Source organism: Oryx dammah, unplaced genomic scaffold (assembly GCF_014754425.2).
Source record: "Oryx dammah isolate SB20612 unplaced genomic scaffold, SCBI_Odam_1.1 HiC_scaffold_27, whole genome shotgun sequence".
Lineage (NCBI taxonomy): Eukaryota > Metazoa > Chordata > Mammalia > Artiodactyla > Bovidae > Oryx > Oryx dammah.
This window is the reverse complement of record NW_024070211.1, coordinates 31,222,307-31,245,184: the sequence shown is the minus strand read 5'-3', so window position 1 is coordinate 31,245,184 and position 22,878 is coordinate 31,222,307. Positions and strand designations below refer to the sequence as shown.

The window sequence follows — 22,878 nt, the reverse complement described above, 5'->3', positions numbered from 1 at the left end:
CAGCTTGCCTAAAACATTGCAGAGAAGATGCCCAGAGCCTGGTCCTTAGCCACACCCACAGCCGTCTCCCTGAATAAGAAGGGCGATGCTGTGTCAGGGTCAAGCTTGACGTGGGCTCTCTCTCCATCCACGCAGGGTTTGGCCTTGTCCACTTATGTGACTGTTTCTTTACAGGATGAATCCCACTTCCTCAAAAACATTAAGACTGCCCGCTGTCGTGCAGCTGTGCCCCTCCTCAAGGTGAGTGCTGCCGAGGCTAGACTTGGTGCCTGAACCCACGGGGTGCCGAGATGCCCTGTGTTTTGTTTGGGCTGGACAGGGGTCCAAGGGGAGCAGGGGCTGCAAGTCTGGGGCTGCAGGCCACGGACATGACTTAGCATTGACCCAGGGCATCTCTACTTAGGGCTTCGGTCCCAGGTTCACTTTTCTTCCTAACATCCTGCCGAGGAGCTAGTGGTCAGTGTAGTTGTCTGTCATACATGAAGACCTATTGAAGGTCACGAGTCGGGTCAGGATTCACTCCAGAACCTCCTTAGGGTCCTCCTGGACAAGGCAGAGCTATAGCCTCCAGCAGTGTCCCATCTTAAACTGTCCAGGAGGACCTGCCTCTCTGCTCTGTGGTTTGCGGAGCAGAGCTCTTGGGGTGCTGGGAACCAAGGGCAACCAGTTATACAGACTCAGAACTAAGTGTGGGTATCAACTGGGTATTGTGGGTCTCAGCCACAAAGCTGAGACCTGCTTCTTCATAATATTATTAATTTATAATAATAATAAGATGATACCATTTTCTGGGGCCATCCTAAGGCTGATTTGTTAACAGAAAGGTTAGCGGTCCACATCCTTTCTGGGTGGTCTGAACCTGTGCTGCACACTGTCTGCTTCAGTCCTGGCTTCCAAGCAGAAGGTGTGTGTGTGTGCTGTGCGTGTTCTATGTGTGTACAGCGCAGCTTTGAATCTATCCAAAAGCATTCTATTCTGACCTGCAGCATAAGTGCCATGTTGCGTGTGTCACACACATTGGTGTCTTTGTGTGTGTGTTCCAGTCCCTCCCCTCCCAACAAGGGGAAAGCCCCAAATTTCCTTCCATTTTTTTGTAGTGAGCTTTTTGCTCCTTTAGGAGAAAAATATTGTACACTTGGAAAAGTAACCTTTTCCCTCATAACAAGGTGAAAATATCTCACAGATGACTCTGGAGCAATCTTTGATTTGTATGAACTGAGCAAACGAAAGTGCCTGTTTATCTTGGGCTCTAGTAAAGCAGCCTTTGGGTTGCGCCACCGTTTTAAAACTGCAGCTTGTATTGCCTTAAAGAAGCATAATCGTGTTAAGCTGGAGAAAACTAATATGCTAAATGTTGGTGAAACTTACTAGCACTTGAAAATTTTTTCTGCCTGCCCACAAAAGGCACTCAAGTATCTACTCATTTCAAGTTTGTTTTGCATTCAGAATAACTGGTAGCATGATACATCTTCCAAAGCAGGATTGTATTTGCTCTAGACTTAAAAGTACTTTACTTAAAAACTTCATTCTCTGCTCAAGTTACCTATAAATGTTTATAGATTGAGAGCCCTTTCTGCACACACAGAAATGAAATGTTTTTCCCAGAGTGGTGACCCTTGTTTTGGGAGGTTTTAATATGTTTTCTTTTGAAAAATGTTAATAGACTTTGGTACCGAGGTTTCAATATTACAGCCATAACTAAAATTAAATCTGTACCCTTGATTGTCTAGACAAAAGAAACTGCACAGTAGGTAGATGCTATCGTTAAAGATATACTAGGAAAGGTTCTTAGCAACTGTCTTGTTAATGCCCTCATCGCCTGGCAGGCAAGCCGGACTTAAATATTGGTTTCTGAAATATGTGCTTCTGAGCCAGACCTTTTAAACAGTGTTAATATTTTTCATATCTTGGGTGTATTTCAGAGTGACACATTTAAAACAAATTTTTAAGTGCAAACTAGTATATATTACTCTGGATTTACCATAGAACTTGGGTGAATTAATGTATCTAAATAGGACCTGTGAATATAAGCCTGTTCATGGGTGTCTCAAAACCATTGTCATCCATAACATTGACTTTGCATGGTGCTGGACTGTTGGCACCTTTGAGTAGGGGTGGAGGATGAGGCATCCTGTATTAATTCTGTTGATCAGACCTGTCATCTCTCTGCTGTATTTTCATCTAGATCACAGTTCCTCGACCTTGGCACTGTTGACATTTTGGGCTGGGTAATTCCTTGTTGTCCACAGGGCCGTCCTAGGCATTGTATCAATAGGATGTTTAACAGCATCCCTGGCCTGTACCCACTAAATGCCACTGGTACCCCCAGTTGTGACATCCAGAGTTATCTCCAGATATGGCCAAGTGTCCCAGGTGGCATGTGTGGCATGTGAAAGTTGCTCAGTTGTGTCCAACTCTTTGCGACCCCATGGACAGAGGAGCCGGAGTGGGTAGCCTTTCCCTTCTCCAGCGGATCTTCCCAACCCAGGGACCGAACCCAGGTCTCCCACATTGCAGGCCGAATCGTTACCAGCTGAGCCAGCAGGGAAGCCAGGTGCAAGAGGAGGGGAATTATGCTTCCCCATTTCTCTTGAGAACCATTGATCTAGATGCTCTAAGGAAACGAGTCAAGCTAGGTATTTTTTGGAATAAGAAGAGAGTTGGGAAGAAGTAAAGTAATGCCTTTGAAAAGCCACATATGGGCCTAATTTAATACTACTTGACTATTCCCCTCACTCCACTCGTGGATCTCTTAGAACTACATTCTGTTAATTAGTATGTCAAGATTTTCAGCAGATGCTCGTGATGAGGTAATTAGGTTACAATCCCACTGTCTGTGAGACAGCTAGGCCAGAGCATGTGGGTTTCATGGATGGAAACAGCAGCTGCATGCAGAGGACGTGTTGTAGGAAATTGGTGTCACTGTACCCTGGGGAAAGGTGGCAACTTTCTTTCCCTGTGGCACTATTTTCCCAGGCTGCTAAACAGAGTGGTTCTATTTTCATTTCCTGTTGACCCTTGAACAACGTGGAGGTTAGTCTGCCTTTAACTTGCTTCTAGTTAGTTGGCCCTCCGTATCTGTGGTTCCCCCACATCCTCAGATTCATCCGTGTGGTTGAATTTTCAACCTGTTGTTGAAAAATATCTGCTTAAGTGGAACTGTACAGGTCACACCCATGTTATTTCAATGGGTTCAAAGCAAGCAAGACAGAAAGCTATAGGGGACAAAACTAAAACTAAAATCATCTTGAGACTTCCCTGGTGATCCGGTGGTTAAGACCAAGCTTCCACTGTCAGAGGGGTGGGGATTTCGGGGAGTGGGGGTCAATCCCTGTTTGGGCATCTAGAATCCTGGATGCTGCATGGCATGGCCACAAAAAAAAAAAAAAAAAAAGAATCACCTTTCATCCCTCCCAACACAGAAAACCCCTGTTACCAGTTTGGTTATTTTTCTGACACATCAGTTGTAGGACAAGATCGTTTTTACTGGCTTAGGAGCATTCTGTATGGTATGGTCGCATCCCATAATTTAACCCTTAGCGTGGAACCTTGTTTAGCTGTTATAACTAATTCTGCACATGAGCACCATCCATATGTTCAGAGCTTCTATACCTTGTCCTCTTAGGACAAATTCCTACATTCAGGATTTCTGGGTAGTGATTCACCTTTTGACAGCTGCCTCTGAAGCTCAGTCTGCCCATGCATCACCGTCGTCACTCTCGCTGAGCCCAAATCATCGCACGCTCTTTTTCTCCCCGTGACCTCAGCCCTGAAGGGTGTCAGACTTTTCCCTGTTGAGCTGTGAGGTGTGTGTTTGAGTTTTCTTTAGTGGTGTTTTATTTATAGTGCTTTTTATTGTTTAACCAGTTAGATTATTTCTGTAGAGGAAGAATCCCACCATCCTTCTGTGTGAGTAGAGTCCTTTCATCTCTGTTGATTGGCTAGACCAGATGAGACTAGTGATCTCCGGCGTACGAGCTTTTTCTTTTCCTTTTTCATTAAAGCAGTTTCACCAGATGGCATATTCAAATAGCACAAAGGAGTGTACACTGAAAAATAACTTGTGCTCACCTTGAATCCCCAGTCCCTTGGTTTAGTTCTAAAAATTGGTCTGTGCCCATGTCAGGACGTGATGTGTGTTTCTTATCTCCCTCCCTAGAGTATTCTACCACTGTTTTTTACCTTTCTTTTCCCCCTTGATGATGTATCTTGGTAATCATTCCATTTCATTACCGATGACAGAATCTCATTCTCAGAAGTAGTTTTCTGCTGCATAAATCTGTTGTAATGTGTATCATCCATTCCCTTTCGGTGGATTTGTAGCCAAGCTCTGGGTGTTACATGCATGCTAAGTTGCTTCAGTCGTGTCTGACTCTCTGCGACCCCATGGACTGTAGTCACTAGGCTCCTCTGTCCATGGCATTCTGCAGGCAGGAATACTGGAGTGGGTTGCCATGCCCTCCAGGGGATCTTTCTGACCCAGGGATCAAACCTGAGTCTCTTAATGTCTCCTGCACTGGCAGTCACATTCTTTACCACTAGTGTCACCTGGGAAGCCCCGTAAGAACACTCTTTCAGAGCAAGTGAAGTGTTAGTCTCTCATTTGTGTCCGACTCTTTGTGACCCTATGGACCATAGCTTGCCAGGTTCCTCTGTCCATGGGATTCTCCACTTAAGGTTACTGGCATGGGTAGCCGTTTCCTTCTCCAGGGCATCTGTGTGACTCGGATCGAACCCAGGTCTCCTGTACTGTGGGCAGATTCTTTACTGTCTGCGCCACCAGGAAAGCCCCGTGGCCATCTTTTCATTGTGATATAAAAGCAGGGGGTAGGAAACCCAGTCTCTCTGCGCTCTGAAGAGATGGCTGTTTGCCTCTTCAGGTCAGAGGGGAGTGGTGTCAGCTGGAGGGCCTGCTCTCTCCCCCAGGGTGATCAAGCCATCTGCAGAAGGAATCCCCTGCTTGTGAGAATGACCCAACTTCTCTTGACACTAAATAGAAATCTTTCTTTTTTTTTTTTTTTTTTGCATTGTGCCATTGTGGGTTTCTCGGGTTTGGTAAGAGTTAACTTAAGGCATTCAGTTTAGTGTGGATTCGTGTAGCTGTATACATTTCCACTTTCCTAAACGGGAAGTTCCAGAGGTGGAGGATGACATCTGAACCTTGAGCAGCCGGGCATGATTAACGGCCTTACGCGTGACAGTGATGACATAAACATGTTGGGGCTGAGCGGTTTAAATCATTCCATAACAGATGAGACGCCCTATTGGTTTCTTTTCAAAGCTGGCCTTTTTCATTTTCCATAATGCTGCCTCTGCTTTTTAACACCCGCAAGCATCCATTTTCATTAGTCCCCTCACGCCCTATAGGGTCTGGACAGTATATGGGAAGGCTGACTCCATATTAACTCTGGCCTGTAACCACCTGGCAGAGAACCCTGGAGTTAATTTCCATCAGCTAATCTGTGAGCTGCTACCCAGACTCCATCCCCCAGGCTATGGCAGCGGGGATGACAATGATGTGGGGAATAGGTTTGGGATGATGAGCTGATTTGCTCTTCCTGATAAGACTTTTCATTTCTCCCGTTTCATTGAAATAGTCTTGAGCCAAGGCAAGCGATGCTACAGGCGTCATTCAAGAAGCTCATTGTTATTTTAATGAATCTACATCAAACCTTGCAGGAAATTAGAAGGCCTGGGTAATTGAACTGTGGAAAATTATAGCTGGAGAAATTCATAGCTCTCCTGTCATAATGGAATTAGGTATTGGTGGTTGCTCAGAGGGCAGAAGTGCATCTTGAGAAAAGTATATATTGTATATTTATAAAGAATTATTTTTCTTCCCTCTGTTGCACCTTTATTTATTTATTTTTATAAGGCCATGTATCCATCTGAAAACCTAATTTCCTCCCCTAGGTGATTGACTGCATGCAGTTGCCTTATGCTGCTGTCATTAACTCAAGGTTACAGTGGTTAGCAAGCTGTTTCTAGACAACTGAGCCTCACAGTAGGGTCCCTTCCCAGAGCTGAAATGGATTTTACTTCCAGTGATCTTTGACCATTCTGCATTCTAATCCAGTGGGGAGTGTCTCTCTCTCTCTCTTTTTTTTTTTTCTCACCCTCTTTCTCATCTGAGTAAGAAGTAGGATTTGGGGTCTGATCTCCTTGGGTCAGGTGGATGTCAGGGTAATGAGGCATCTGAAGCCTGTCATTGGAATCAACCAACTGTTTAGACCCATTCTGCCTTTGGCTGAGCAGCCTGCTACAGGCCTGGACTGCATTTAGGGGAGATGGATCCAGGTCCCACCTTTTAAAGTCCTTATTAACTGCAAAATGAACTTGAGTCAGGGATATCCAGGCTCAAAGCATTGTGTAGCTGGGTTAGTGACACTTTTTTTCTGTTGTTTTTTCTGTTTTCCTCTAAAGAAAATCAAATAGAGGCTTAACACACAGGCCATCGTGGATTCTTCCTCCTGGGAGTGCGAAAGGGCTGGTCCTGGGTGCCATTGTCTGATCACAGGTTCTGCTTGGATGTCAGAAATCCATCCTGGAAAAAGTTCAGAGCTGCTGCAGTCTCCCATGCTTCCTCTTCCAGTGCTGGATTCTCCATGTTTACTCTGCCGTCCCTAGGACACTGGTTAGCTTCCTTGTGAATGTTTTTTGGCATACAGTGAATACCTACTGAGTGCTTACTTTGTGCCAGCCACTGTGCTACAGGAGATCAAAGGGAACCCAGCTCAGTCCTTGATCTCAAGAAGCTTGCAGTCTAGTTGAGGGAGTCAGACAAGATAGATAGCAGTGCAAGGGGCTAAGTGCTTAAATAGATGGCTTGGCCAAGGCAGCTTAGAAGATGACGCCCAGCCTCTTACAGGGATCCAACCATGAGGTTCTCGGAGCACACTTGTTCTTTCTCTCTGATCGTGGTACCTTCGCCTAGAGTTCCCAGGCTGATGCCACCCAGAGCCCTGGAGTGATGCCAGTCTTAGTGTGTTTGGAATCTACATTTGCCTTGGATCTAAGATGGGTGAACTTGGGAAGCACCTACGGTCAGAATGCCAGGAAGCAAACGTCTTGCTTCCTGCTGGATTCCACGGAATATACTGTTCTAGGGTCGGCTCCAGCTCCTAGTGAGAGGGTGCTGGGGACATGCCCTGAGTGTCCTCTGTGTGCCTCAGCACCTTTGGCTCTTTGTGTTCTAGGTTGCCAAGAGGGTGATCTTACTGTCGGGCACACCAGCAATGTCCCGGCCAGCGGAGCTCTACACACAGATCCTTGCCGTCAAGCCAACCTTCTTCCCTCAGTTCCATGCCTTTGGACTTCGCTACTGTGGCGCCAAGCGGGTATTTATTCTCCATTCCCTCTCTTCCCCATCCACCCTTCACCCTGATTGTCACATTTTCCTTTTTTGTTTTATTATTTTTTTAACACCAAAAAACCGTCTGTATTGGGGTATAGCCAATTAACAATGTTGTGATAGTTTCAGCTGAACAGTGAAGGGACTCAGCCATACATATACATGTATCCATTCCCCCCCAAAATCCCCCCTCCCATCCAGGCTGATAACACTGAGCAGAGTTCCATGTGCCATGCAATAGGTTTTTGTTGGTTATCCATTTTAAATACAACAGTCACACTTTCCTTCTTGTTCCTTCTTTTCGGCTATGGCGTGGTCAGAAGGGACCAGCCACAGAGCTGGATTCAGATTTTAGCTCCGCTTCACCCCTTACTCTGGCCTTGGAGTGTCCTCTATGGTAAGACAAGAGCAGCCCCTCCTAGTTCTAATGCTCGATAGTATTTTCTGGTAAAGGGACCAGTGGGCGGTGCACAGGTGCCTGGATCTCCAAGAGCCTGCAGCTCTTGCCCGACTGCAGGACACTGAAGTGAGCTTAGGTGAAGCCAAGGCCCCCTGCTTGGTGCACAGAAGACAGAGGATGCCTTTGAACAGGTGGAGTGGGGGGCGTGGTCTCAGGCTGCCGTGGTGGGCTCACAGCAGTGCGCCTTGGCTCATAGATGTTGACTCACGATGGTGAACCGTGTCTGATCCGCTGGCCGGAAGCCTCTGACCTACCGATTATTTGTCTGTGAATACAGAGCCAGAGGAGCGGCTGCCCCTGGAGCTGCAGTTCACAGAGCCGCAGTCCACACAGCTTCTCTTTTCCAAAAAGGGCAGAGCAAACCTTATAAACACAAATGCTATCATGATTTCTAAAACCTCAATTTTTTTTTAATTGAAGAAAAAAATTAATGATGTGGGAAATAAGAGTGAAAAAAAAAAGTTGGATGCCAAACTTGCCCCTTTACTGTCTGAGCCACCAAGGAAGCCCTCAGAGACACCCCCTCAGTTAATTACTCATTCTCATGCCGGCTTCTTTCTTGTGGGTGGTGCCCCTGTCACAGAGGCTCTAGCTGGACTCAAAGCCTCGTTACTTCAGACCTCAAGGATTCCTGTTTGGTGACCAAATCACAGATATATCAAGCTGCTGGTTTGCATGGCTGGCCCTGACACTCTGGAGAAGTGGCTGCCCCCCACACCACCTGAGAGAGAAGAGCCTTGCTGTGCAAGTTCATGACATAAAAACGATCATCTGCCTTATTTTAAAATGCTTCCTGAAAAGAGAAAAGCTTTCCAAGTACTTTAAAAATATCCACTTATATTCAAACAAAGTACTTATCGTGTGACTTGTGGAGCCTGGCAAAGTTAATTGCACACCATTTTTAGCTGGTCACTGAGGCAAGAAATTTCTGTCCTTGAATGTACTTAAAGCTGTACACTTCTTTAACTAAGTTTCCCTGTGGATCAGTCCAAATTAGATTGGACACGGTTGTCTTGATCACTCAAAACTCCCATGTGTGATTTGTACCTCTGTCCTCTTTGCAAGCGATCCACTTTCTCCAAAGGATCTTCTCCTCCTCGACAGTCTGGTCCCTGATAGTGTCTTGTTGAGCCAGGGGTGGTAGGAGCTAGAAGCAGAGCTCATTGCCTTTACCACCACGCCGTCCCTCCCTATGTTCCTGGCCACCATCTCCGCAGTCCTTCACATCCTCAAATTCACCCTTTCCCTCCTCCTTGCTGCCCCAGCACCCAAGAAAACAAAGTACCTTCCCCATCTTTATATCCTTCCTTCTGCTTAGACCAATATATCCTTCCTTCCACTTAGCCCAATGCCTGCTCCCTGATAAGTTTTCAGTAAAAAGCTTGCTGAAATGTAGTTATTCCATATATTAAAACCTTTGGTATTATCAGGTTTTAACCTGCAAGATTAAGAGCTGATAATATTAGAATGTTGGAGCATGATACCTAAATTAATTATGATATCTATTTGTTCCTGGCATGATTTTTATATAATGCAGCCAGTAGGCCAGATCTACTTTTTTTTTTTTTTAATTGTGGCCAGATTCTTGCAATAAAAGTAGCCACTGAAGAGAATGCCCCATACTGAGCTCATTTTCAACCCCATGGTGTGAAGGCATTTGCTGAGAACTTCCAGTTGATTTCAGAGCATTTTTTTTAAAAAAGAAAGAAGCAGTTTTTGATCATTTTATTTCTCTATCTTTGGCTGTCTCTTCCTGTTCCCAGCTTAGCAAGGGACACCTGCCACATCACCATTATACTAGGTCCACTGGCCCTCGAAAATGAGCAAGCCTAGCCCCTGCCCACGGCGGCTCACAGTACAGGGTGGGCTGAGGCATGAGGGAAAATGAGCAGCTGAAACCCTAAGGCAACAGGCACCCCAGCTCCCTCATTTTCTACAAGACCATAAAAGTCAGTCCTATTTCTGGTGAGATTGTTAGCGAAGGGCAGGGTTTTTAATTGGTAACGTCCCCTCCAGCTGTATGGCAGCAAGTAGGCATTCTCACTCGCTGCCGCCGGTGAGCTGCTGGGTGAAGGAACCGTTTTTATCAAAGATGGCCTGGGTGCTCTAAAACCCACCGCTGGTTTCAACCAGATGCGGCTGCACCTGTGTTCCGGGTTCTCCCCTTCTGCCCCCACTTATGGCCACTGTGATAGCAGCCACCAGGTCACACTTGGTGAAACCTACACTGGGGAAGAACAGCTTTGTAAATAAATCCCTGTTAACCCCATCAAATAAAGATATCACAGCGTCGTCTATTACCTTGGGCAGTGGGCTCTGTAGGGGAAGCCCTGAGGAAGAGTCTTTCTGCATTTGATGTATAGGAAGAGCCTGGCAAGCTGAATATCTGGTTTGTTCTTTTTTCTTTTTAGTATTTATTTATTTGGTTCAGTCAGGTCTTAGTTGCAGCATCTAGTTTCCTAACCAGGAATCATACCCAGGCCTCTAGCATTGGATGCAAGGAGTCTTGGCCACTGGACCACCAGGGGAGGCCCTCTCGCTTGTTCTTTAATGTAATGGGCCAAGACATCTTCCCTTTGCTGCTAGAAAGCTTAACACCAAATTGTGGGATGCCATGTCCATTCTGAAGGAGATCAACCCTGGGATTTCTTTGGAAGGAATGATGCTGAAGCTGAAACTCCAGTACTTTGGCCACCTCATGCGAAGAGTTGACTCATTGGAAAAGACTCTGATGCTGGGAGGGATTAGGGGCAGGAGGAGAAGGGGACGACAGAGGATGAGATGGCTGAATGGTATCACCGACTCAATGAGCGTGAGTCTGAGTGAACTCCGGGAGTTGGTGATGGACAGGGAGGCCTGGCGTGCTGTGATTCATGGGGTCGCAAAGAGTTGGACATGACTGAACTGAACTGAACTGATGATACACATTTTTGGTTCACCTCATTCCCAACTTTGTTTCTTCCTATTCCCTTCCTGTTTCTCCCTATTCCCTTCCTGTTTCTCATTTGTCTTCCTGGAGGTTTGAGTCATCCCTCAAAGCCAGTTGAAGTTCTGTGAACAAAGCCAGGGGAAGAGAACGTTGTGAGGAAGTCATCCCTGGGGGTCACAGCCCCGTCCCTGGGTCCTGAGGAGTCTCACGGGCTGTGTCTCGGTTCTGCCTCCACAGCAGCCCTGGGGATGGGACTACTCGGGCTCCTCCAACCTGGGGGAGCTGAAGCTCCTGCTGGAGGAGGCGGTCATGCTGCGACGCCTCAAGGGCGACGTCCTCTCCCAGCTCCCAGCCAAGCAGCGCAAGATGGTGGTGGTCGCCCCAGGCCAGATCAACGCCAGGACCAGAGCCGCCCTGGATGCCGCCGCCAAGGAGATGACCACCAAGGACAAAACTGTGAGTCGGGGCAGCAGATGGGGATTTGGAAGTCCACGTGGGCACTGCCATTCCTTCCTAGGAAGGGGCACCGTGGGGGTGACCAGAGTCCTCTGACGTTGTCTTTCCGTAACCTTTCCCTACCTCCCAAGGCCAGGATGGTGAGCCTGCTTCGTTTCTCAGCCTATCTAGTCTGCTTCCCAAATTTCTCATGAGTTTTCAGCTTTCTCCTTGGGTAGATCACTGTTGATGGACAGTCATAAAAATAAACCCCAGGGGAATGACAGGATGGTGATACATATTCTGAATGCCTCAAAGAAAGTTGGAATTTGCATTTAGTGTATTTTGAGGGTACCTCTCTCTAGTCACAGTTGTTAGAAATTAGTCCTAAGGGTATTTGGTGTACATGTTAACCCTCTAACCATCCCATGTCACTTGCTTTAGTCAAAGTATCAAATTAACATTTATATAACAGTTTTCAAACCTTCTTACCCTTTAGTCCTTATTACAGTCATTTATGGTTGGCAGGAAGTTGGCACCTCCATTTTATTGAAAGGGAAACTGAAGTTCACAGAGATTGGGATTCGACCAAGGTCTCACACCTACTCCATGGCAGAGCTGAGGCTGTCCCCAAGCCTGTTAGCTCTGTATTTTAGGGCTCTTTCCACTACGGCGGCTTTATCTTTTCAAAACACTTTCATTTCGTATCTGCCTTCAGTGTCACACTGTGCTAAGTGCTGTCAAGTAATCTATACCAGCTCCGTTTCTGTCCTCATGGGATAAAAACCTTGCAGTTTTCATTCCCAAGAAAATAACAGTCATTGACATTTTTTGACATTATCATAAAGCATTATCTGGGCTTGGTATTACCCTGTATACAGAAACTTAGATCTAAATGAGATACCAGCCTCCTAGGAGAGTACAAAATAAATAAAATGACAAGAGACAGAATGTGTGATTCTTTTTTTTTAATGTTATCTTCCCATGTGACGAGCAAAACTGGCTAGTAGCTTTTAAGAAACAGTGTAGGATTTTGCACTGATATTAATACCTTATCCAGCTGTGTTTAATTTACACTATATTATACACAATAATCTGGGTGGCCTGGAGGAAATGAGCAGGCATAATCTCTTTGCTGTGGAATTTTCAAATAAAGTTCCATAACATCACTGTGGACATACAGACCAGTGATTCTCAAATTATATTTCCATGGAACTACCAGAAGAACTAAGGTGTTCTGTTGCTAGAATCAGTGTCAGTGGCCTTTTCCATTCATTGAGATAAAAACTCAATGAATGGAAATTTTTTCCTCGATTTTAAGCTTTTTCTTAAAACTTTCTTAAGCCATTAACAAGTCTAACTTTTGCCCATCAGTGAAATCTACCAAACAAGAAAACCAGTGTATATATACTATTAATGGAAAAAATTGGAAAAACAAATGGAAAAAATTCAAATGTATGTTATTTTTAGATGCAAAGGTATGAATGTTTATAAAAAGCTTTATAAAGTGTTTTAGTTCCTTGAACGTGTGGTGGAAGAGAGTCTATCAGTATTTCATGGGAGTCTCCAGAGAACAGCCTTGCCTATACCAGTTTACCTCTCGAACCAGATGGAGAACAGCCAGTGTAGACAACTGACAAAGTAGTCAGTGGGGATTTGAATTGAGGAGGAAAGTCATATTAAGTGGTCAAGAGGCAACTGTCAATTGTGCAGAATAGCCAAAAAAAAAAAAAAAAAATGTATGGGAATCTTGAACTTAGTGCAGCAAGGTTTGAAAGGATTTTTTAAACTTTACGCCAATGTGCATGGTTAGGTGAGTGGCCCTTTATGATTTCAGGTGTAACCTGCATGTTTGATTTCTGAATTAATAGGGGATGATGTGAAATTGACTAGGCTGAGCCGTGGAAATCAGGAATATTGGATGTTTATAACTCCCCGAGACTATGCAGATCCCTTGAATTCTTTGGGATTTGTTGATATTTTCTTCCCTGAAAAGGGAAGCCACAACCTGCCTCCTAGGCTTGGTGCTGGAAAAGTACAAAAGGTTGGTGGCAGTTGCTCTGAATCCCACCTGTTGTGTGATTATTGTCACTGCTTCTTCACCCGAGTCTTAAAGCTATTTTGCAGATTGTGAAAACAGACCCTAAATTGCATTGTAATTCTTCAAGAATCCAGTGGAGAAGAGCCCTTGAGTTCTTCTCAGTACAGTGCTTGAGAATTGCTCTGTGCTTCCTTGATGTCTTGGGAAATTTAAGTTTGTCTTTAAGAGAGAGAAATTGAATAAAGATTGCCTTCGGCATGGTACTAAGATACTATATTCTTTCTGATAGGATAAATTCTTGAAAAATGTTGTTTTCTTTTGTCTTCTTTAATGTAAACTCATTTTTTATAATGGAAAATCCAAGTAGCAAATGAATTTATGAGTGTGAGCCTTTAGAACATCAGAACCTTTCTTACCATAAAGCCACAGATTTAGTGCGTTGCAAACCATGCCAACTGGGAGCAGTCCACCCCCACTTAACCCAGGAAATAGAACCAGTGTCTGTGGGGGCTTGGACCAGATGGCCATCAACATGCCTTCCAAGCCCTGACTGGCTGTGAAATCCTGAATTGAAAGAGTTAAACTGGAGAATCATGGTTTTGTGGGTTTAGTCTGTGAATCTGCAGAAAGGACCCCACCACCCCCATTTTTAATAGTGACTCTGCAGCCCCAGGTTTCCCAGTGATTTTACACATGGTGGTTCAAGCAAAGCACTGCTAACCTGTCAAAAAGCGGTTCTTTCTTTGTTCCCTCACACCTTCCCATCCAGAGGACCACGTTTTTGAAAAGCTTTAAATCACAGAAGCCAAGGTGAAGCAGCCAATTTATAAAACATAACGTACAGCGAAAGCTTTTTTTCATTTTGAGCTGAAATAATAGATAGCTCTTCACCGGCTAAGAAAAGCCAACTCTAATCATTCTTTGTCTAAAGCCGTTTTTTGATCAGCAGGACCAGGAGCAGAAAAATAGAACTGGTCCACGCAGACTTCCTGGGGATGGTATCAGCTCACCTTTCTGCCGTTTGACAATCCATTCAAATTCCCACACAGAGAAAGAAATTCAGAACCCCAGTGGATCTAATTTAATAAAAGTATAAGAGGCAGGAACAAAGAATGCAGGTTATTTAAAATTTCCCAGTCCAGGGCTAGCAAAAGAAGTAAGATAGTTATTGGGCTAATATTATGTCTACTCAGTTTGGGGAGCTTCTTCTTTTTTTTTTAAGATAAACTATTGATTTCTCCTACATTAAAAATACAGCAGATATCTACTGTATAAAGTCTGATAAAGAAAAGTGCTTATAATATGTAGCATTTATTAAACGTTTTTTATCACTATACTATAAAAAATAAATTGACCCATCTTTTGATAATTTTGGCATATATCATTTGGGTATTTTCTTCTATTAAATCTGTGTATTTTGCTTTAAAATATTTATTATTTATATATCAGTTTACATATAACTTATGTATGTAATGAGCAGAGTATTTTTTTTTAATCTTTAATTGGAGGAGGTGGTTGTTATCATTCAGTCGCTAAGTTGTATCCAACTGTTTGTAACCCCTGGACTGCAGCATGCCAGGCTTACCAATTGGAAGATAATTGCTTTATAATGTATTGGTTCCTGTCACACAAAAGCATGAATCAGCCAAAAGTATACATATGTATCCCCTCCCTCTTATGCCTCCCTCCCACCCATATCCCACCCCTATCCCACCCCTCTACACTGTCACAGAAGACAGGGTTGAGTTCTTTGTGTTATACACCAACTTTCCGCTAGCTATCCATTTTACACAGGGTAATGTATATATTTCAGTGCTACTCTTTCAATTCGTCCCACCCTCTCCTTCCCCTACTGTGTCCACAAGTTCATTCTCTATGTCTGTGTCTCTGTTCCTGCCCTGCAAATAGATTCATCAGTATCATTTTTCTAGATTCCATATGTATCCATTAAGATATGAGATTGCATACCTCAAGTAGGGAAGAAAGCAGGTTACAAAACTATATCTGCACTTTTCAGTGTTGTTGTGTGTTCTTTTAAAACATAATATTTGAAGACTGGTTTTCCCCAATGGCTCAGCAGTAAAAGACCCACCTATTCAATGCAGGAGATGCAGGTTCGGTCCCTGGGATGGGAAGATCCCCTGGAGAAGGAAATGGCAACCACTCCAGTATCTTTGCCTGGGAAACAGAAGAGCCCAGCGGGCTACAGTCCATGTGGTTGCAAAAGGGTTGGACATGACTGAGCGACTAAATAACAACAATAATTTGAACACTGCAGAATACTTTCTCACATGTCTATATAATAATTTTGTCAGTCTTTGTAGCTGGACACTTAAGTCATTTCCGTTGTTCACTATTCTAAATGACACTACACTGAAAAAGCAGTTTACATCTGAGTTTGTGTACCTCCATTTCTTCCTGAAGATAAATGTTAAGGATTGAGTTGCTGTCTCACATGATAGGGAGTCCCTGGTGGCTTAGATGGTAAAGAAATCTGCCCGCAGTGCAGGAGGCCTGGGGTCAATCCCTGGGTCGGGACCATCCCCTGGAGGAGGGCATGGTAACCCATATCAGTATTCTTGCCTGGATAATTCCATGGACAGAGGAGCCTTACAGGCTACAGTCCATGGGCTTGCAGAGAGTCAAACACTCCTGAGTGACTCACACACACACATCACAGGATATGGGCATATTTTGAAGACTTCTGCTATATACTGACCAAAAGAGTTAGCTCAGTATACCATCCCCGTGCTGCTGCTGCTGCTTCCAAGTCACTTCAGTCGTGTCCGACTCTGTGTGATCCCATAGACGGCAGCCCACCAGGCGCCCCCGTCCCTGGCAAGAACACTGGAGTGGGTTACCATTTCCTTCTCCAGTGCATGAAAGTGAAAAGTGAAAGTGAAGTCACTCAGTCGTGTCCGACCCTCAGCGACCCCATGGACTGCAGCCTCCTAGCCATGTGTGATGAGGATGTTTGTTTTCTCATACCCACATCAGTTCTGGGCATGTTAAATCTCAGGGCAGGGTTTCTGAAAGTGCTTTTTTTTACCATCTCTCCATCTGTTTTGCCCTCTCCTTTTCTAATAGCAGATGTGGAGTAAGTGTGGGTGGGGGGAAGGATCTGACAGGAGTGTCTGAAGGGGCCCAGGGGTTTATTTTGTGGATTGAGTGGGGTGCAGTCTGCTCGAGGCATGCGCACTGCTGGTGAGGTCACCAGATGGGAGCCTGACACTGTCCCGTCAGCATGTCCTTCTAGGGACGTGTTCGGTTGGAGAGCCTCACCTGCTGCCGGGGACCCTTTGAGGGACATGAGTGGACCCCATGTGAGCTTATGGGCCACACACGGAAAGTTGGGCGTGTGTCTGGAGCCTCATCGGAGTCCTGACCACGCCCGAGGCTGAGAAACAAGGCACATGGACACCGCCCCCCGACACACACACACAGAACCGCACGTTCGCCGTGAGTTCCCAGGAAGTTTGAGTTGTTAAACTGAACTGCTGCCACAAGATAGGAGCAACGGTGGCCACCATGACACGCATGTATAAAATGAAATGGACCTGCTAACCCGTCAGTAGCAGGATCCCCATGGATTCCTGTGGTTCTGGGGTCTTTTTCTTGTTTCTCGTCAAGACCTAGACGAGAGATGCTGCTTAAAGCCAAACAGCGATTTTGACCAGGTAGCTTTTCCCCTCGTCTTGTGGTGTCCATCATTTAAGGTATGTCCCGCTGTGGCTGCTTCTCTGAGTTATAGTGAGTTCGGGGCCATGGGTGTTATTACTGCTGGGTCATCTCTTTGTCCCATGAGGGAGCTGCCGTGTCAGTCACTGGCCTCACAGGGCCCAGGCCCAAACTGTGGGAGCAACTGTAAACCCACACTGGAAGAGGATGGTGGCTCTACCAAGGCCGATGAGAGTATCGGTCATCTCTGGGAGCCCAGGAGCGATAGTAAACGTTCTCTCATATTATTATGAAACTATTTAAGCACCTCCTGTGTTAGCATTCCTTAGTGGGATTTATTTAGACGCAAACACTAAAGAAGTCAATTGCCTTATGGGGAGACAGGCCAGAAACACATGAATGAGAGTATTGAGATGCTATTTGAATAGAGTGGGTGTCAGCTGGAATTGATGCAGCACGTCTTAGAGGTGAGCTCAGTCAGTTGGGTATGGACACAGCTCTGCCTGCCTGCCAGAGGAAGGGACTAGGGGAACTTGTTGGTCCAGGGTCTCGTGTAAGTTGTCACCAGACTGCAACGCCTGTAGTAAACAGGTGTGCTTAGCAAGGCTGCCTTTCAGCTGAGCACCTGAGCTTGGTATGGATGTCGAGGTACCACCTGAGATGTCCTTCCAAAGAGCTCGTATGTTCCTTGCCTCGTTGGATTCTCACGACAGCTCTCAAAGGCTGACAGAGGAGCTATAATGCCATGTCTCCCAGGGTCCAGACAGTTCCACAGCGTGGCTAAAGCAAGCAGATAAGTCAGGGACTCTTGGCTCTGCCACATGATATTGGGACCTATAAAGCTCGTGGTGGCAATAATTACATCAGTCTGTTGCAGAGTTCTCAGAGTGGGAGACTTTAAACCCCCCCCTTTCTCTTTCCACAGAAGCAGCAGCAAAAAGAAGCCCTCATTCTCTTCTTCAACAGAACAGCTGAAGCTAAAATCCCATCCGTTATGTAAGTGGTCACCAAGTGTCGCTTCTCTCTTTTCTCTTCTCTTTTTTAAAAAGAAACACCTGTTACCTTAGTCCATCAGGATGGCTTTATTGTTCTGTAAGAAATGATTGTGTTAGTCACTCAGTCATATCCGACTCTTTGCGACCCCATGGACTGTTGCCCACCAGGTTCCCCCGTCCATGGAATTCTCCAGACAAGAACACTAGAATGGGTAGCCATTCCCTTCTGCAGGGAATCTTCCCAACTCAAGAATTGAACCCGGGTCTCCTGCATTTCAAGCAGACTCTTTATCATCTGAGACTTGAATGCTAGTTGCCTTGAATATACAGTTTAAGGCACCACAGCCTCATGGCTCAGGAGGCATAAGTAGGCTTGTAGCTGGAACACCTCCCAGATGTGACTGAGGTCCCTGAGTGATCATGTCTTAACCCAAGGAAGTGGAGCTGAGGCCACTTCCAAGGAGGGCAGAATAACCCAAACACTGAAGTGAAGTGTTCCTCTTCTGAGAACTGTGCTCACTTGCCTGTAGGAGGACATTAGGGGTTTCATAGAAGACTTAGAAGCTGCCTTTCAGAGAGTCTCCAGTCTTCTCCAAAGACGTGTTTCAGCCATCATTTACCTAAATAAGAAAGAAAGTGAATGTCAGGGTTTGTTCAAAAGATACGGGCAAGTGGCTGTTGTCATACTTGAGTCTCCTTCCGCCTTTTAAACTAAAGCTGAAGTGATGAATTCTGTCCTTAAAATTATTCAGTGACTTGAAAAAAATTGTCTGCTTTTGCTAAAGAAAGAAACCCCCACTGCTTTTCACATATCACTGTGATAGAAGCTTGAAGTGAGTCTAAAATGACGTGGAGCTTGCCTAATTTTTATTGTTTAACATTCGTATGAGACTCCGGCAGGATAATGGTCCAAGTGATTAGGTTACAATGAAAGGAATTGAACATGGGTTAAGTTTCATGGATAAACTGAGCCACGCAGCCTACCCGGCCCCTCACTCGGCCCCTGCACCGCCTAGCCTCCCTGGCCTCTCCCTCTGCATCCTCATATGTGGTTGGAGAGTGAGTTCACCTCATTGTTCCAATTGCAGGCTCTCCACATGGACCACTGAGTGTTGGGCAGCCCTCCTTCACCCTCTGGGTACTACCCTTTTCATTTATGATACTGCTATGAGACTAATGAACTCCAGGTGTGGTTTTTATAGCCTGAAAACTTCTCTCTCAGACACCAACCGGAATTGCCCCCACCAACCCATTTCTCACGTGCCACTGGATAACAGATGGCAAGGGTGTCAGCCCTTCCTTTGCTCTCTCAGCTTGTGACCTACAAAACCCAGGGTCCCTTGAGTGCTGGCTCAGAGCCACCCATTCCCCTTAGAAATTTAAATCTAGCCATTTTTCCATCTTGTAAAGAAACTTAGGTTAGACCTTGACTTAGTATGGTTATACTGCTATAACAAAACTATCACAGGCCATGTGCCTTAACAAACATGTATTTCTCACAGTCCTAGAGGCTAGGAAGTCCAAATTCAGGGTGCTGGCAGATTCAGAGTCTGGTGAGAGTTCTCTTCCTGGCTTGTAGACAGCAATCTTCTTGCTGTGTCCTCCCTTGCAGAAGGGGCACGGGTACTCTGGGGCTCTCTTTTGTAAGAACTGGCTCCATCTCCTCCCATAGGCCCCAGCTCCCAATAACATCACATTGTGTGTGCATGCTAAGTCTCTTCAGTCCAACTCTGTGACCCTGTGGGCTGTACCCCACCAGGCTCCTCTGTCCATGGGATTTTCCTGGCAAGAATACTGGAGTGGGTGGCCATTTCCTTCTCCAGGGGATCTTCCTGACCCAAGTATTGAACCCTCATCTCTTGCGTCTCCTGCATCAGTAGGCAGGTTCTTTACCACTAGGGCTACCTGGGAAGCCCGAACCATCACACTGGGGGTTAGGATTTCAACATATGAGCTAGTGGGCAGGGACACAAACATTCAGTCCCTAACATATCTTAGACATACTTTTTCAAAATCCTATGATAAATTATACAGTGATTTATATTTTCCAACAGTTCTAACATCTATTAACTCATTTCACATTTACAGTCTCTTCGTGAGATCAGTTAAATAAGTTGAATAAGTTAAAATGTAGAAACTGAGTAAATCTCATGTAAATCTTTAAACTTCAGAGTCACACAGCTAGTAAGTAGAAATTAGATTATAAATCTTAAAACTCCAATTTCCTCTGATAGTTGCTTTTCTTTCTTTCTTTCTTTTTTTTTTTTTTTTTGCTGTTGTTGGTTTTCATTTTAATGGACATCTTTCAATATAAAGCCAAGGTTATTGTGGTTGGCAAATATTTCCAGCCTGGTAGCCTAGGGATATGAGGAAGGCAGAGCAGTGGTGCCATGTCTGAGACGCAGAGTGGAGAAAAGCATTAGGAAAATTGGGGGCCGTGGTGTTTATGGCCTGAGCAAGTTGATTTTATGGCCTTGTGACTTTTTGATGATGTAGTAATAAATGTTTTTGCTTATATCATGGCAAATTTTATGTCTCTCAAACTAATTAGATTATGTTAGTACCAACAATTCACAGATGGAACTCAACTCCATACTATGGTTGACCATAGTGTTTTTTGAAAATCTTAAATGTTAAGAAGACCATCCACTTACCTTTTCACCACCTGCCCACACTGTGATAGGAAGCCTTAGAGATCTGCCCTCTAAGGAGAGCAGTATCTGTTCTCTGCCCAGACACCCATGTGTGTGTCCTGTCTACTGAGGCTCACCTTCCTGCTACCTGTGCAGGAGCCTTGACCTGTATTGAGATTGGGAACCCTCTGCAGGGCGTTAGTACCAGGGCAAGCCTTAGGGTCTGCTGACTGAGCGACCCTTCTCCCTACACAGCTCTCGGTGGTCACTGCCTTCCTTTAAGGCCACAGCTAAAGATAAGGAGCAGAAAGTCAAGAAAACAACACAATGGATGGGGACTTGTCTGGTGGTCCAGTGGTTAAGACTCTGAGTTTCGAATGCAGGGGGTGTGGGATCAATTCCTGATCAGGGAACTAAGATCCAACATGTCCCACGGCACAGCCAAAAAGTAAATAAGAATAATAAAAATATTAAAAAAAAAATAAGTCGTTTAAAAAAACCCACAGTGGATGGAGAAGAGAAATAAAGGGAGGAAAAAAGACCACGTAAACAAGGCCTTTTCACCCCCTATTCCTTGGCCTCGAAAAGAATTCACTTAACACTGCCTTAACTGCAGGCCCTGGTGTGCAGTCTGCTGTGGAAGGGAGCTGGAGGGCTGCCCCTGACCCGTCCTGAGTATAAGTACACGTGTGTGTGTACATGCCCAGTGGTATCTGACTATTTGCGACATGCCTCCTCTGTCCCCCAGGCTCCTCTGTCCATGGAATTTCCCAGGCAAGAATACTGGAGTAGGTTGCCATTTCCTACTCACTTCTCAATACTGCATTGCCCCAAATTTGATTACTGTCAAGAATCCCTTAATCCTTGCCCAGGCATTTTCAGATCTATAGACAGCACTTCAGTTTTTATTGAAAACACACTTGAATGATAATAGCAGCCAAAGTGAAAACTGTCAATTATCTAGTATGATCTCAGGTTATAAGAATGTTTCAGTAACCTGTCAGAAACATATAAAACATAAAGATACTTTGACTTATTTGTGTTTGGGAGATGACTTAAAAAGTATGGAAGAGTTCTGTATATGGCAGAAGATGACTTCCCTATACCTTCTGAGGGCGAGAGGGAAAGGTCAGCTCTCAGAGGAGGGAGTGGATGGGCCAGGGAGGCAGGTACCCCAAAGGTGTCTGCCATAAATGCAGTCACTTTTCAGTAACTAACTTCAGTCGGATTGCATATGTTTTCAATTTATTGTTGTCTTTGTTAAATGCAGCGAATATGTCCTGGACCTGCTAGAAAGTGGACGAGAGAAGTTTCTTGTGTTTGCGCACCATAAGGTGGTTCTGGATGCAATTACTAAGGAGCTTGAGAGGAAGGTAAGCACCCTTTGAAATTCAGCACAGGATGCTTTTCTTGTTTGTGCATTGGCTGCTGAGTTGTTTTGAGCAGGCCGAGGTCAGATCTGAGCAAAGCAGTGAGATGAAGTTTTCCAGAACCATTGCTGAAGACTTTCTGAAGGATTTTTCTTGCTTTTAGAATCATGAACATGTTTGTTTTAACCCATCTTAAAAAATTTTTTTTTAATTTTAATTGCTTTGAAAGTGAAAATGTTAGCTGCTCAGTCGTGTCCAATTCTTTGCAACACCATGGACTGTAGCCAACCAGGCTCCCCTGTCCATGGGATTCTTCAGGTGAGAATACTGGAGTGGGTGGCCTTTCCCTTCTCCAGGGCATCTTCCTGACCCATTGATCGAACCCAGGTCTCCTGCATTGCAGGCAGATTCTGTACTGTCTGAGCTACCAGGGAAACCTTCAGTTCAGTTCAGTTCAGTCGCTCAGTCCTGTCCAACTCTTTGCGACCCCATGAATCGCAGCACACCAGGCCTCCCCGTCCATCACCAACTCCCAGAGTTCACTCAGACTCACGCTCATTGAGTCAGTGATGCCATCCAGCCATCTCATCCTCTGTTGTCCCCTTCTCCTCCTGCCCCCAATCCCTCCCAGCATCAGAGTCTTTTCCAATGAGTCAACTCTTCACATGAGGTGGCCAAAGTACTGGAGTTTCAGCTTTAGCATCATTCCCTTCAAAGAAATCCCAGGGCTGATCTCCTTCAGAATGGACTGGTTGGAACTCCTTGCAGTCCAAGGGACTCTCAAGAGTCTTCTCTAACACCACAGTTCAAAAGCATCAATTCTTCGGTGCTCAGCCTTCTTCACAGTCCAACTCTCACATCCATACATGACCACTGGAAAAACCATAGCCTTGACTAGACGGACCTTAGTTGGCAAAGTAATGTCTCTGCTTTTCAATATGCTATCTAGGTTGGTCATAACTTTTCTTCCAAGGAGTAAGCGTCTT

General features: G+C 45.1%; 1 protein-coding gene across 2 annotated transcripts in view; it reads left to right on the top strand.

Moving 5' to 3' along the window:
• SMARCAL1 (SWI/SNF related, matrix associated, actin dependent regulator of chromatin, subfamily a like 1) overlaps positions 1-22,878 on the top strand; it is a 53,972-nt gene that overhangs the window by 23,898 nt on the left and 7,196 nt on the right. For both annotated transcript variants that reach the window (XM_040228493.1, XM_040228492.1), the window contains 5 exons: positions 175-240; positions 7,197-7,337; positions 10,978-11,196; positions 17,820-17,890; positions 21,793-21,895. In XM_040228493.1, coding sequence (XP_040084427.1) covers positions 175-240; positions 7,197-7,337; positions 10,978-11,196; positions 17,820-17,890; positions 21,793-21,895 — 600 coding nt within the window. The remainder of the gene's footprint in view (positions 1-174; positions 241-7,196; positions 7,338-10,977; positions 11,197-17,819; positions 17,891-21,792; positions 21,896-22,878) is intronic.